General features: G+C 41.2%; 1 protein-coding gene across 2 annotated transcripts in view; it reads left to right on the top strand.

Annotated features, from left to right (window-relative positions):
- The window catches only part of col5a3a (collagen, type V, alpha 3a), a 40,857-nt gene extending 25,536 nt beyond the window's left edge, over nt 1-15,321 (top strand). For both annotated transcript variants that reach the window (XM_029159180.3, XM_029159182.3), the window contains 40 exons: nt 312-356; nt 503-556; nt 644-751; nt 936-989; nt 1,318-1,371; nt 1,491-1,535; nt 1,677-1,730; nt 2,064-2,108; nt 2,192-2,245; nt 2,366-2,419; nt 2,772-2,825; nt 2,923-3,030; nt 3,337-3,426; nt 3,663-3,716; nt 3,902-4,009; nt 4,363-4,470; nt 4,547-4,600; nt 4,696-4,749; nt 4,838-4,945; nt 5,089-5,142; nt 7,770-7,823; nt 8,963-9,016; nt 9,114-9,167; nt 9,258-9,365; nt 9,453-9,506; nt 9,588-9,641; nt 9,831-9,884; nt 10,006-10,059; nt 10,431-10,538; nt 10,670-10,723; nt 10,872-10,925; nt 11,012-11,119; nt 11,221-11,274; nt 11,481-11,516; nt 11,975-12,028; nt 12,129-12,429; nt 12,559-12,671; nt 12,796-12,864; nt 13,177-13,410; nt 13,615-15,321. In XM_029159180.3, coding sequence (XP_029015013.1) covers nt 312-356; nt 503-556; nt 644-751; nt 936-989; nt 1,318-1,371; nt 1,491-1,535; nt 1,677-1,730; nt 2,064-2,108; nt 2,192-2,245; nt 2,366-2,419; nt 2,772-2,825; nt 2,923-3,030; nt 3,337-3,426; nt 3,663-3,716; nt 3,902-4,009; nt 4,363-4,470; nt 4,547-4,600; nt 4,696-4,749; nt 4,838-4,945; nt 5,089-5,142; nt 7,770-7,823; nt 8,963-9,016; nt 9,114-9,167; nt 9,258-9,365; nt 9,453-9,506; nt 9,588-9,641; nt 9,831-9,884; nt 10,006-10,059; nt 10,431-10,538; nt 10,670-10,723; nt 10,872-10,925; nt 11,012-11,119; nt 11,221-11,274; nt 11,481-11,516; nt 11,975-12,028; nt 12,129-12,429; nt 12,559-12,671; nt 12,796-12,864; nt 13,177-13,410; nt 13,615-13,761 — 3,177 coding nt within the window. In that variant the 3' untranslated portion in view covers nt 13,762-15,321. The remainder of the gene's footprint in view (nt 1-311; nt 357-502; nt 557-643; nt 752-935; nt 990-1,317; nt 1,372-1,490; nt 1,536-1,676; nt 1,731-2,063; nt 2,109-2,191; nt 2,246-2,365; nt 2,420-2,771; nt 2,826-2,922; nt 3,031-3,336; nt 3,427-3,662; nt 3,717-3,901; nt 4,010-4,362; nt 4,471-4,546; nt 4,601-4,695; nt 4,750-4,837; nt 4,946-5,088; nt 5,143-7,769; nt 7,824-8,962; nt 9,017-9,113; nt 9,168-9,257; nt 9,366-9,452; nt 9,507-9,587; nt 9,642-9,830; nt 9,885-10,005; nt 10,060-10,430; nt 10,539-10,669; nt 10,724-10,871; nt 10,926-11,011; nt 11,120-11,220; nt 11,275-11,480; nt 11,517-11,974; nt 12,029-12,128; nt 12,430-12,558; nt 12,672-12,795; nt 12,865-13,176; nt 13,411-13,614) is intronic.
- The last annotated feature ends 475 nt before the right edge of the window (nt 15,322-15,796 follow it).

Below are 15,796 nucleotides of genomic sequence, written 5' to 3' on the forward strand. Positions count from 1 at the left end.
AGGAATAAAAAGTGATGCTGTCATGACATTCTCCTTGATATTTGTTTTTGTCACTTTGATATGACCGGCGCTCCAGCTGGTCGTTTGCTTCAGCGTCTTTACAGAACGCCTAGGTGGCGGTTAGTAGGATGAGATGACAATAACAGCGCAAAGTGAGGCGAAGAGAAAATCAATACACACTTATAAATCATTTCAGAGATTTTAGGATGAAGGTATTCGCTTCAAACACAGAGTGCTATTTTTGTTGTAGGCTTGTCAGTGATGTTATTTCTTGTTATATTAAATGTAATAAGTGTTTTCCCACTTCACAGGGAGCAGATGGTGTCAGGGGTCTAAAAGGAAGCAAAGGAGAGAAGGTGAGACATTGCTACTGCTCAAGTGCTTGATGTTGAACTCTGGGTTGTAATTTAAGAGCAAGGACACTTGACAAATTGGAAACAAATGCCATTTATTATTTAGAGCCTAAAGAGCATTATTAACATATCTTGTCAATGAATGACAGGGAGAAGATGGTTTTCCTGGGTCCAAAGGTGACATGGGCATCAAAGGAGACAGGGTGAGAGTGTCATCTAATTTTCTCTCAGTTATTAATCTACGGAAGATATGTCTCTCACTTCACTGCTACTTTTATTCTTGTGTGTAGGGCGATAACGGAGTTACAGGTGCTCGAGGAGAGGATGGGCCAGAAGGGCCGAAGGGCCAATCAGGACCCTTAGGAGATGCAGGCCAACCTGGGATAGCTGGCGAGAAGGTGAAATATTATATAAAGTTTCACCAAAATCATTAAAATAAGCCACATATTGTTATTTATATGCCCACGTGTTGCATTTGTTTAAAACCTATGTCTAAACCATGAAGACATCCATTAAGGATGTCATTCAATGTCATCTGCATGTCAATAATAATTTCCTTCTTATTCTCCTGCTCTTCTGCAGGGTAAACTTGGCGTGCCTGGATTGCCTGGATACCCAGGAAGGCAGGGTCCTAAGGTGATTTACCATTGACTGGCAATTACAATCAGTTAATGCGTCCTCTGGTTCCTTTATCGGAGCTTCAATGAGTGGGATGGGTGTCTGCGACTGGACTGTTTCCTGTCTGCTTAAAAATAAAGGATGACAAATGACTCTTTTATTAATAGTTCTCTGATGACATCAATTCATTACATGTTGATGAATGGTGTATTGAAGTCTGTGTTGGGCTCATGGATTAGATTTGCTTTAATTTGATACAGTAGTTAATTACACATTAATGAGGCGCTGGGGGTGATGTGTGATAAATAGATTGCTGAGTATTATTTAGCCCTATGTGTGTCTGCAGGGATCACTTGGCTTCCCTGGCGTAGCTGGGCTCACAGGAGAAAAAGGACGAAGGGTAAGGACTGTGGAGAAGTTTTAGAATCACATTCAGACTTATTTATAACAAGTACAGTTTTCTATGCAGATGTTAATGTGAAATGACAGGGTAATAAATAACTGTTTACTTCTATGCAGGGTCCAGCTGGTCAGCCAGGGCCTGGGGGCCAAAGAGGTTCTAATGTGAGTACAGCTGCACTGATCCATTAAATGTTGGACTACCATCTGTTTACCACAGCTTACATCACATTTCAGCTGACTTTATCTTCCACCAGCAACAGAGTTATATATGTGCAAGTTAAACTTTTGCTTGTTTTACAATAGGGAGCTCGAGGTGGCAGAGGAGCAAAGGGGCCCACTGGAAAGCCTGGAGACAAGGTACATTTAGACCAACACACGGACATAACTGACATAAACAGAGACCTACATAAAGTTACACATTCAGGACACAAACACACACCTGGATATCTCATAAAGTATGGATGAATGCACCAGTCGAGCTGGAACCGCTTGTTGCCGTTGACTTCTAGATGATAGACCATCTGGTGGAACGAAAAGCTTCTGTTTAGCTTTAGTTTGCTCTCTCACCCTGAAAGACCATCGTGGGAAAGTTAAAGATTTGTTGCTGGCAAGCAGGATGCTAAAACCATTCAAGTGGCTTGTGTTTTTGAACAATAACTGTATTTGTCCTCTGCCTTGTTTAAATGTTAGGGTTCCGCAGGACACGATGGTCCTCCAGGGTCCCCTGGAGAACAGGTAATCACTTGACAACTAAATATTAATTTTACATGCAGTGCCTAACTAAGACGAAGGATCAACACCTTTAAATCATTTTCTAGGGCCCCCAAGGGGCACAAGGAAGAAATGGTGAAACAGGATCTAAAGGGCCTAATGTAAGTGAGCTAATGTTCACTATATTTGTTAATATTATATTAATAATATTTACCACATCCCACAATTCATTCTGGTTTTGGTTATCTACTGTACCTTTATTTCACTTTTGCCTTTCTCAGGGTCCACCAGGAAAAGATGGATTACCAGGTCACCCAGGCCAGAGAGGAGAGCCAGTGAGTACCCTATACTGTAATCTTATCAAAGTTAAATTTTTTCTGGCATATATGTTGGTATATTCTATCATGCATAAGTATTGTAAGTGCACTGTTAGAAATCAACGTTATGCTGGAGCGATCAGCACATAGTAGTTATAGATTGCTCAGAAAGTTGAGAGCCAATACAATGATTGTGTCAAAAACTCAACCTTCAGCACTGTTTTACAGAGGATCCAGTCAAACTGCCAGTTGATATGTAGCAAAATGCCCACTGCCATGCCTACAGTCATCAAATGACAGCATGGTTATGTATGCTTTATATTGTGTCTGTTTACTGAAGGTCACCAGATTCATTTGTCCTATTTTTTAGGGCTTTCAAGGCAAGAATGGCCCACCCGGCCCCCCAGGTGTTGTAGGACCCCAGGTAAAAAGGACCAGCTGTTTCTGAAAAAAGATCCTGTTAATTTTATACACTGTCTTATATTGACTGTGGTGTTGTTGTATAATGTGTTTGCTTTCAGGGAAAATCTGGTGAAACAGGACCAACCGGTGATAGAGGACACCCAGGTTCGCCAGGACCACCTGGAGAGCATGGTTTGCCAGGAGCTGCTGGAAAAGAGGGTGCCAAGGTGAAAGATTTTCATCATAATGTCAGAACCATAATCACTTACCAGCATCACCTTATTACTGTTATACTAGATAAGGCTCAAGGACTCTCTTAGCACTGCCTGAATATATTATCTCCTGAGACTCATTCTGTCCCCTAATTTGCTAATAAATAACAGAGAAAACCTTGTGGTGTTGACTGTATAATAGTTCATAAAAGACCAATGTTCTTTCTTGATGTGAACCGCTGGCTGCTGTGATTAATGACTACATAAAGGTCTGCCGTCTGCTGACTATTTGCCTCATATCTAATCACATGTATATTTTAGGGAGACCCAGGTCCTCCAGGGGCCCCAGGAAAAAGTGGCCCCACTGGACTTCAAGGCTTCAGAGGCAGCAGAGGGACCCCTGGTGGAATGGTAACACATCATTTGATACATCCCACAACCTTTTATTCAGTTTTGTATATATTCGTGAAATATGGTGTGATTAGTTCTATAAGTAATTACAAAATTGTTTTTATTAGACGTAAAAGCATGATATGCTTAAGTTTTGCTTATTAAAACTTGTGAAATTGGAAACTGAGCCAACACAGTTATAAATTACTGTACAGTAATGCAGTTGATGCTTAGCTGATTATGCCTGTTTTCTCCAGGGTCCTGCAGGTCTAAAAGGAGGAGAGGGCCTACCTGGCATTGCGGGAACTACTGTAAGTCTGATTTTGTTAAAATTCTCCCCATCCCTTGATGTCTGTTAAGCCTTTTTGTCACACAGAGTTCTAGGACGTAAAAACCAAGAGTGTGTTTCCATGGTGATCAGTGACTGTGACCCACACATAAAATGAAAGAGTCAATCATGTGATATACTCACCTCTCTCTCTGCTTTTATTTTCAGGGTGCCACTGGGGAGAGGGGCCCTGCAGGGCCGGCTGGTGCTATTGGACAGCCTGGACGAGCTGGTGGCGTAGGTCCTGCTGGGCCGATGGGAGAGAAAGGCGAGCCAGTAAGATTTGGAACATTGCTTACTTTGTTTTTCAGACCACAGTGTATAATAACACATACTGTACCATCACCTCCCACCAAGGAGTGATAAACAACATGTGTTCTCAGTTTGGAATTTGTCATTATTAGCACGACATTGAGAAAAGAGGGTTAAACTGCTATATTATAATAACGTGTACAGTACTATGCATTTAGTAGGCAACTAGGTAAAGTTTTCAAGTATTATTATTTTTGATAACTCCTTTATAAAGACTAATCATTTTAGAGGTTTAACTGTTTGGTTAGTGCGAAGGAAAAATATTTTTCTTAATCATACAGTTGAAGAGTCACATATCTTTCCCACCTGTTGCCCAGGGAGAGAAGGGGTTTTTTGGGCCAGCTGGGCATGATGGGGAACAGGGGCCTGTGGGACTGCCAGGGGCTGCAGGACCTCCTGGGCCTCCAGGAGAAGATGGAGACAAGGTATTGAATAGTTAGCATTTAGCGCTGCACGTCCATGTGATTTTTGTTCCACGTTGTTTGGGGTTTTTTTCTACAGGGGGAGACAGGAGGACCAGGACAGAAAGGAAGCAAAGGAGACAAAGGAGAAGCTGTGAGTATTTGTTTGTCCCAACAGCACAAGACACAAGCACAAGTTGCCAGGTGCAATCAGCAAATATTTTTCATCATGTCTTGCTGGCTTTTCAGGGACCACCAGGACCCACTGGAAGTCAGGGACCTGTTGGACAGCCCGGACCACTAGTATGTTGTAATATCCCAGCGTGCAACTTATAAAAATTGAGTACATTACATAAATTTTGTTTCTGTGCTAACCCTGTGTTTGTTTCAGGGTGCAGATGGTGAGCCAGGTCCTCGTGGGCAGCAGGGAATGAATGGTGTGAAAGGAGACGAAGGACCCAGAGGCTTTAAGGGGGCATCTGGACCTTCTGGGCTACAAGTAATTATTATTTGTTCAAGACTGATTATATCTAACTCCCTCACCACTTATTGTTTTTTTAGTTAAATGTAATTGAAATTCATGTCTAGATTGATTTATATTTGTTTTCAGTTAATGATCATTCACCATATCTGCATTTTTAGGGAATGCCAGGACCATCGGGGGAAAAAGGAGAAAGTGGGCATGTTGGAACAATGGTTAGTACTGCACATACTGTAATTTTACTTATGTAACACGCACTTGCTGGTTTGCATTTATAGTGTCCATATTTCTTCATGTATAGCTACAAATGAAAAAAATAGATGAAGTGCAAGCTGAGTTAGTAAAATAGAGGACAGTGCAATGCACTACAAATCAGGAGAGTGTGGTAATGTACAGCATCTTCAACATAATGCTGACCCCATTAGAGGAAGACTAATGAGCTTACTATAGATATAAATGTATTCCTGAATAGATCAAGCTGCAAAATAGCAGATTTAGGTGCGGGTGTAACAATGTTTCGTTCATCCATCCATCCATTTTCTACCACTTTTCCCGTTTGGGGTCGCAGGGGGCTGGAGCATATCACAGCTTGCTGAGGGTGAGAGGTGGGGTACACCCTGATCACCAGTCTATGCAGGACCACACAGAGACAAACAACCATTCACACACACACTCACACCTATGGGCAATGGGGAATAGCCAATTAACCTAATCGCTTGTCTTTGGACCGTGGGAGGAAGCCGGAACCCACACAGACACGGGGAGAACATACTAACCACACAGAGGTACAGAGGTACAGAACGCACCTGAACATTGTACAAATGTAAATAAAAATAAAGTGCAGCTTTTTTTAAGATTCTGTTTGAACCCCTCTAATCTAATATAATACCAGTATTGCATGGGTTCAAGGCATCGGCAGCCCATGAACTTCAGCTGGTACATGGACAGCCCTCCACAGCTCATTAAACTTAATTTAGTGCCACCCATTCAGTTTATTAGTGCCAGCTATGCTGATTCTGCTGCTTTGTGTCAAACCCATGAACCAACCTTTCCAACAGCCGATAATCATTAATGTTTACCACCCTCAATCTCCAGGCAGTGAACTAGAGCTGGGCTCTGTTTGCTCTGCTACATGATTTGTCTAAATATTGTTTAGCTCCTGGTCAACAAACAGCTGTTACATTGATTTGCAGAGTAAACCAGGAGACCCGACTGATGGAAAACTATTTATAATCTATTAGGCAGATGCCATTAGAACGAATCATTGTACTGTATCTTTTCTACTCTCTCTCTAAGCTTCATTAACATATGAATAACACATTATAACATATTATAATCATGATGATTGTAAAAAACTTGATGACACTTAAAGCGTTGACTTCTTATACACTAAGCTATTCGTATACGCATACAGTAAGTATAGACATTGTTCAAAGCACAGTTTGACTTATGACTTATGAAATATGATATGATAAATACACAAATTATTCATTCATTATTCACAAATGTAACTAATGTAAATGTTCGTATTGACTGATCAGAACCCTTGTAAATGATAAACCTTAACTAAATGCAGCATGACATTTAACAAGTGAGCAGTGCTAACACTTTTTTGGTGGAAGTAATGAACATCCCACATTAGTGTTGTTAAATAGCTATCTTTAGTAGTAAACTTCATGATGACTCATTAACTTTATTACCGTGTTAAAAAAGAAACTCCCCCATATCATTACTTCTGTTGTCATTGGTTATGCATCTCCACAGATGAACGTGATCACCTGTGAAATTTTTCATCTTATAAAACCCACAACTCATCAGTGCTATACTGTACGTGGTGAATCTTCAAGGCTGAGGATGAATAACAATGTAGATAGTGGTAGAGTGGTTCTGAGTGTAAAAAAAGGAAAGACACTCAGAGAAAAAGGGAAACTGACAGAAAGGAGGTAGGGGAGCAGAGGTCTGGAGGGAGGAGGCGGAGCGCTGATTGTGAGCAGGAAGACGCTGTGACAGCTGCTAATCAGATTAGCCCCAGCCTTGGCTGGCTAATGAGCATCCTCCTTTGTGACAGTCATCTCACAACGCTGTGAACCATGAACACACACGCAAGATTCTCTATAGCCGCTCTTCTCCACAGCAAGATTAGGACGCGAATGCATCAAAATGGAACCAAAACAAAAGACAGAGAGACGGGAGAAAGATGCTGAGGACTCAGCGGGGAGGTTGCACTCATGTGTGAGCGTTGCGGATCACAGAACTCTCCCCTCTAATGCTCAAGTATATCTCCTCCACGAGGGTATGTGTTTCCTCCGGTCCCACACAGTCGCTCTCTGGGCAGTGTCTTTACAGCACAAGACTCTCTCCAAGACTTCAGAGTGATTCAAAGCACAGCTCAAGATCTACTCAACTGAAACTGAAGCTGAGCACAGCTAGGATTAATTGCCAGTCGCTCTCTTGAGCTGCACAGAAGAATCAAATCACACTGCCCTCGCTGTGGTTGAGAAAAGATGGTCTTGCACATCACAGAGTAGATGTTTCTTATTATAGGAGGGGGGGAGGTAGGAAAGAGAAAAAGGAGACAAATACTCTGAGCTTGTCTCATATTAAGGGTAATGGCCTGTATGGACGTCTTCATCATGTCTCAGCGATAATGATCACAGATACTGGAACCAATGCATAAGCAATTCACTCTGGGCAGGTTTCTTGCTCTCATCTAATTTAGGAGGTACTAGCCACTCCCTAGCAGACATTCACTTTCTATTTCTCTATGTGTTATATTAATGCAACATATCTTTACTGTTTGCGCTGAGGTAATAATGAAAACACTTTATTGCTCCTCCCACAGGGACCACCAGGACAGCATGGTCCAAGAGGCCCTCCAGGACCAATTGGTGGAGAGGTAGAGTGCAAGATAATCATTTTATTTCTTCTGTTAATCACAAATTTGATTTTGTGGATGTGAAGAAAACATCCTATGCTGTTTACAGTACATACACAAACACAGAAAGTAAAAGGAGAATAGGTAAATGAAATATATTTCTTTCACAGTGCATTTAGACACATTACAGTATGTGTCAATAGTGGGTTTCTGTTAACTATTTTTATTGTAATGCCATTAGCTTCATAAACAAAGTAAAACAAAGTAAGTCATAAAAAAATTGAACACAAATTAATGGTTGTCTTTTGCAACCTGAGTAACCATTTATTACAAACACACCAGATTATACAGTACTTCTCTCCTTTTTTAGCCTCGTCTCATCTTTCAATAAAACAAATCCTGCCACAGACCCTGCACTACTTTTGAAACACTTAATTATTAAATGGTATTAAGATATAATCCGAGATAGAGAGTTATATTTACTGCTCTATTAATCATTAAGATGTATTAGACCATCATCCCTGAGAGGCAGTTATATTTACCTCGAGTAATGGTCGTCTTTCTAAAACCTCCCATATTTGTAAATTATTTAGCAGTGAGATGCAGAAAGCTGCATGAGCCACGCTAGTGCTTCATCACAGGAAACATGGATATACAGCAGAGCAGCAGCGGCGATGAGATCCATAAATGGATTGGTACAAAATAGTGAAAGACAGTGAAATGGGTTGGGAAGGCATGTGAGGAAAAGTAGTTCACAGCAGGAATTCAGTGCTTCTGTGTGGCTGTACTCAGCACTCGTGTTTGTGCACTCTACCGTAGACGTGCTTTTACTGGGTTCATCCAGAGACCCAAAACGCACTGGCATGCATGTTAGCGTGCGCGCACACATGCGGAAAGCAAAACAAACAAACTGATTGAGAGTGGAGAAGCAGAATCCACCCTACTGCGTGACACAGACACTATCCACACAGCAAACCTGACACTTTTTGTGTGTGTTGTGATAATTTTGCTCCAGTTTCAGCACTCTGTGAGTACAGCTGCTGACAAACAAAGGGAAAACAAACACTGCACCCAGAACCTAATCTCCAAAAATTAAATGAATACTCTATACTTGCTATACTTGTTTTATGATGTTTCTGTTTTCTCTCCCCTTGCGACAGGGTCCACCTGGAACTTCTGGTGGAGTTGGGCAGCCTGGAGTTGTTGGGGAGAAGGTCAGCATTCTTAAATGGTTGTGGTTTATGTAGGATCTTGTGCATGTGTAACATGTGTAACAAGTTCAAAAGATACAAAATATTTTTTCACTTCCAGGGTGAAGATGGAGAAGCAGGAGACCCTGGGCCGGTTGGTGAGCCTGGTCTTGTCGTAAGTTGCCCACTTCACTCCCACTTTACCTTACCCACTCTTTACACTGTCTTTGGACCTTTTAGGGACTGTCATCTTTTTCTATCCCAGGGTGCTAAAGGTGATGTGGGAGAGAAGGGTGATACTGGGCCTCCAGGGGCTGCTGGGCCTCCTGGAAGCAGAGGAGCTCCAGGAGAAGATGGACCCAAAGGCATTATTGTGAGTGTCCATCTTTTCTAATCAGCAATTCACTGTCTGTATGTTTTGTTTCATTACAAGGTGATAACACACTAAATTTGCCCATAGGGCCCTATTGGATTCCCTGGAGATTCAGGACCTTCGGGGGAAGCTGGCGTCAATGTGAGTATTTTTGTTTTGGTTGATTTTATTATGTACTGTTAGTAATTTATTTTTAGCTATTCATGACATCTCTTCATCCAGGGAGTGGATGGTGTACCAGGGCCTAAAGGAGATAATGGAGAAGCTGGCAAAGCAGTAAGCAGTCATTTTTCTTTAATTTACTGCAAACCTGGCAAACCTAAAATTTTATGTCTTTTTTCATTGTCTTCATTTTCTGTGACAGTCTCATTTTATCTATTTATTGCAAGAGTTTAGATTTATACTCTGTCCCATGTGATTGGACAAAGGATGCTTCTTTTTTAACTTGTGGATATTTATTTGTAGGGGCCTCCAGGAGCCTCGGGAGAGCCAGGACCTACAGGACCACCTGGACGACGAGTGAGTTTAGAATACTGTATAAATCCATGTTTATAGCATGCATTGGTTTATACGTTTATACTGTAGTATTTAGGTTAATAGCTCTCATTATCTAACCAAATATGACTATTGTCTATCTCAGGGTCATGTAGGTGCTGCAGGAAAAGAAGGAAAACAAGGGATGAAGGGAGCCAAGGTAAGGACTGGACACTGTTGCCTTCTAACCAACCATCTATATACATATGTATATATCTATATATATCTATATACATATGTATATATGTATATATCTATATACATATATACATATTATTATTATTATTATTATTATATATATATATATATAATATATATATATATATCTAGATATAAATATATATAATTATAATATATATATATATATATATATATATATATCTATATATATATATATATATATAATATATATATCTCTATATATACTATATATATATATTATCTTCTCATCTCTCTCATCTCATCTCTTCTATCTCTTCTTTTTTTTTTTTTTGCCTCCTTTCTGTTTGGCTCACTAATTGTCTTCTGTAGGGGATAATGGGAAACCTTGGCCAAGTGGGGAAGACAGGTCCAGTTGGACCACAAGGACAACCAGGGAGATCTGGCCCAGAAGGTTTTCGAGGCATCCCAGGACCTGCAGTCAGTACCCAATACTAAAATGTTACAATACAGATTCAGATGGTCATGATGATTATCTTACATATGATGTTGAACATTTTTTGTTTTCACAAGCTACACTGTAATCTCTACTGTAAATCATGTGTTTACAGGGAGAACAAGGGCTAAATGGGCCACCAGGACAAACTGGACCACCAGGACCAATAGTAAGTAAGCCCTAAATATTCCTCATAATAATAGGAACATTTGAGGCATTATTAAACAGGAATTTATAACCCATTTCACCCAAATAATGTGATATATAACATTTACAGCAATGGCATGCTGAGCTAACAAATTTAATATTGTTAACAGGGACCACCAGGACTTCCAGGACTAAAAGGAGACCCTGGAGTGAAGGGAGATAAAGTGAGTGTAAAGGCCTTACAGAAGAGTTAACTCTGGCCCCCACACATCTTTGGAAAACAATGCTGATGAACTACCTCGGTCCACAGGGTCACGGTGGGTTGATTGGTCTTATTGGCCCCCCAGGAGATTTTGGTGAGAAGGGAGACAGAGGACTTCCAGGACCCCAAGGTGCACAAGGGACTAAAGGAGATGAGGTACAGTACACATGCTTGCCACAGTGTGATGAATCATTTACATTAATATACTTTATAAAGAACATTTTAGTAACATTACTTTACATGTTTGTGCTTATTAGGGTGTGGCCGGTCCACTCGGTCCCACTGGCCCACCAGGGCCACCTGGACTGTCAGTAAGTACCGAAACATCATTGCAGCTTGACTCTTTTTGATTAACCAAGTCTCTTTATAATTGTAAGCCAAAAACAATGTGAAACCATGTTTGTATTTACTAGTAAAACATTATATATAACATACTTCTTTTTGTTATGCAAGTTTTAGTAGATATTATTCTTTATTCACTGACCATTTCTTACGTGTTCCTCCTCTTCTTTGTCAGGGTGCAGCTGGTGAGAAGGGAACAAAGGGAGACAGTGTGAGTCCAATAATCTGTCCTTTTCTATATTGCCATCCCGTGTATTCACACCTCAGCTTTGCTCAGCAGCTGCTGAGAACATATGCTGGGGAAGAGAGGAAAGTGTGTTGCCTGGCTTTCGAATGATAACGCTCCACTGTGTTTATCATATCTTCCAAACTAAAAAGCAGCTCTACAGCCATGCTTGCCTTGTGTATGATTATTCTCCATTGGCCCTTCTAATAGGATTTGGTTCTGGACTATGTGTGATGCTGTGAAAACCACTATAGTGTGTCTTGAGTGCCAAGGCTTTGACCACAGAGTACTGATGCACACAGTTGGATAATCCTATAAAACGGCAACCATGTGTGCTTGAATGAAGCTGGTGTTTAGCAAGAGGTGTAAGAAAAGCACAAGGTGGGACCTCATAACAACTGAGGATGCAACAATGACTAGCTTTGTGCTCTTCTTTTCTCCAGGGTTCTGTTGGTGCCAGAGGAGATCCAGGTCCTGCTGGTCCCCCAGGAGCCCCCGTGAGTAACTCCAATGATGCACATCGTCGATTTTTTGGCGCCAGCTTTATGATGTGTGGATTCATTCTCTTCATTGACCCACATGTTCCTGTACGTCTAGGGACCCCCTGCAACAATAGTGGAACCCCTGCCTATCAGGGAGGGGGGACGAAAGAAGCGAAGGCACTCCAGTCGGGCGGAAAGTGCATCCCAATTCAGGGAGGGGGGTGTGGATCTGGAAGCGGATGAGTTCCTGCAGGGGGATCAGGCCTTAGAGGAACCAGAGGGAATGGAGGAAGTCTTTGCTACCCTCTCGTCTATGAAAACAGAGGTAGAGCAGATGAGGAGGCCGCTGGGAACCTTCGAGAGCCCTGCCCGGACCTGCAAAGAGCTGATGATGGTTCAGCCTCACTACAAAGATGGTTAGTCTTCATCACAGATGCCTATTTCACCTGTTTAAAAGGTTTATCTGACAAATAAAAAGTCTAGGAATAAATAAAATACATTGACATGTTACAAACTTTTTATTAAGAAACTGTTTTACCTTGTAGGAGACTACTGGTTGGATCCTAACCAGGGCTGTAACAGAGACTCCATCAAGGTCTACTGTAACTTCACAGCTGATGGAGAGACCTGTCTTGACCCTGACAAGAGGATTGAGATGGTAAGTATGCAATCTCTTGCTGTCAGACTTTACACAGCTGACCTCATCATATTACTGTACCTCATGCTACATTAATCGCTACTTACATCTCCTGAGAATTTAACCCACCATTCCCTGGGTGTAGGTGAAATTAGCAGCCTGGAACAAAGAGAAGCCAGGAAGCTGGTACAGCCAATACAGGAAAGGCAAGCAGGTAAAAACATCTTGTCCCGTCTTATCATTACTCAGAATGTCTGAACAATACTCGACAGGTGTGATTTGTGGTGTGCTTGTGTTCACTCATTTAAATGTTTATGTTGTACGTTCTATGACTTTATATGAATGTTTGTGCAAGTGCAGATTTGATTTAGCCATCAGAGTGACTCACTGAAGTTCTCTGTTAGTGCTAGTGATAGAAAGACAACGAGGACATGCATTTTTAGGTTTTTAAATCTTAATTGTGAGTTTAGGATCTTTTTCTTGTGTGTTGCACATCAATACCTATGCGTATGCCCATGTTGTCCAGTTCTCCTACATAGACAAGGATGGGAATCCTGTACATGTAGTTCAGCTGACCTTCCTGAAACTACTGAGTGCCACAGCCAAGCAGAGCTTCACCTACACCTGCCAGAACTCCGCTGGTTGGTTCGACAGCACCTCCCGCTCCTACCAGCACGCCCTCCGCTTCCGGGGCAGCAATGATGAGGAGCTGACACAAGCCAAAAACCCCTTTGTCAATGCAGTGCATGACGGATGCCAGGTCAGTGCTAGGACAAACAGGGATTAGCCTTAGTGAAAGTCATGAGTTTATCAAGTGTTACTCTTGACAGTTGGTACTTAATTCAATAACTGGATAGTCATCAAATCACAGACTTTAATAAGGATTTAAGCCAGAGATGAAAGAGTCACTCGGGTCAGTTCAGCCAAACTAATCCTAATAACGGCTCCGCTTTCTTCGTTTTAGTTCCGCAAAGGTCAAGAAAGGACTGTTCTCGAGATCGACTCCCCCTCAGCGGAGATTCTTCCTATAATAGATGTGGCTCCGATCGACTTTGGCAACAGCAACCAAAAGTTTGGATTCCAAGTTGGACGAGTATGCTTCACTGGTTAGCAACGACGAGTAACTAAAGACCCACAGAAAAACTTTTCAGTTGAATAAACTGAATTTCTACTGTACCACTTCCCCAGAGCAATATTTATTATATCTTGTTCATGTACGTATGGCTGGGTTGTGGTTTGTAATTTAAGACTCTTCCCCGACCAATGAAATAGGTTGTCTGGCTTTACAACAATAAGAAGAATGGCGAGGACAAAAGAGGACATGCAACAGTGGGAACAATGAATATTTACGAAAGGGAAATATTCCAATTAAATGCGTTACATTGTGTTTTTCCAAATGCTCATTAGCTAATAACTAATCTTTTAGATTTATAAGGACCGTGCCACTCGACAAAACCACTAAACGCAGCAGATCGCTGTGATGGGAGAAAGGACCCGTCATGTCATTCTGTGCTGTGGTTATGCCTTTCCAGAACACGGCTGCAGTTGTTGCTGCCTAATATTTCTCAGAGATGCTCATTTGCATGCTCAGATTTCACCCTAATGACAATTGCGTAGCAGTTGGGATTCTGTCTGGCATATTAATTCCACACTAGCGCCATAATTAATTTCCTACATGCGGGACTGATAAATTGTCCTTTTTGCCCTTCAACTAGAGTTTAGTCATTTACCTTGATTAGTATTCAACAGGCATAGCCACATAGTTATTGAACCCAACACTTACTTGAATGAATAAGGTTGCTGACTTTATTGGACTGCGTTCCTCTGTGGGCTTGATAATAAGCTTTTTGGATCCACAGTCTGCACTACAGTGCTGCATATGTCAGACTAACATCCTTTTAACTGCTTGCTGTGACATACCTCAGCAACTACTGTAGGCTGGGGCTGGTTCAGGGCAAGAATTAAAAGCATGCTGATTTAAATGTTCTTCGCTTTTCACTGCAGATCTTCATACATAGAGACATTTCACACGTCGTGCATTTTATACTTGCTGACATACACTGTTTTCACTTTTTCTGTCCTGCTTGGGGGATTGTCTTTTTTGTTCCTATGTTTGATTTAATTTGACCAGATTATGTTGCTGTTAATATGATATCATTTGCTCTTCATTGGTGCTAAAGATGATTTTGTAACTATGTTCAGGATGGACAGGAGAGCTTGAGGATTACTGCTCTGGTTACTGCAGCACAAAACACAAGACAGTTATTCCGTTTTACATTGTTACTACAGCATCACTCCATCTCTTCCACGTTATGAGCTATAACAGAATATTTACACAGTCATTATGTAAATTCTATTTTATTTGGTTGATTTTTCTTCAAATTTTGTTGATGCTCTGTTCACCTCCTCCCACTCGATCCCTGGACCGTGTATCCAGTCAGTGTAATTTTGCAGTTCGCTCTCACTGGTCTAGTTCTTTCATAGCATTTGAGCATTTCAGTAACAGCCTCCTCTCCTCCTGTCCTGTCCTGCGTTGGTCCTCCTGTGTATAGTGTTGTGCTAATTTTATATACTGTACAGTTGTTCTGAGGAATTTATGAGAAACAATCTGATGTCTGAAAAAACACAAAATGTCAAAAATGGATGTGTGAATAAACAAATAAGAAATGAATCAGTTTTTTTACCCTCTTCAGAATCAGGAGGGATTTGAACAATATAAATTACAGCCCACTGTTTACTGTATGTGTCTGTCTGCCCAGTGGAATGTTCTGCAACATTTACTCAACAGGCTCTTAACCTAATCAACTCTAATTTAATACTCTTTTTCGCCCCAATTATCTCTTTTTCACTTTCTTTATTAAACAAATCAGACGCAGCCCTAGTGGATATTTAAGATCTTGGTTCTGCTTATTAATCCTTGACCACAAACACAGCAATTGCTAATAGCTGGAGCATTCACACATTTATGGGATGTCTAGAAGTGGATTCTCTGGCACCCATTATGCACCGTAGGGCTCTCATTCCACTGGTCAAGGTTGTGTCACTGCCAGAATAAAGGTTAGCTTTTTTCTATTCTGTCCCCAGCAGTTGAATTATAACTAAACTAAGTTGTTGAATGAAAGGTCATGTGCTGTGACTATACTTTT

The sequence above is a fragment of the Betta splendens genome, chromosome 8 (assembly GCF_900634795.4).
Source record: "Betta splendens chromosome 8, fBetSpl5.4, whole genome shotgun sequence".
Classification (NCBI taxonomy): Eukaryota; Metazoa; Chordata; class Actinopteri; order Anabantiformes; family Osphronemidae; genus Betta; species Betta splendens.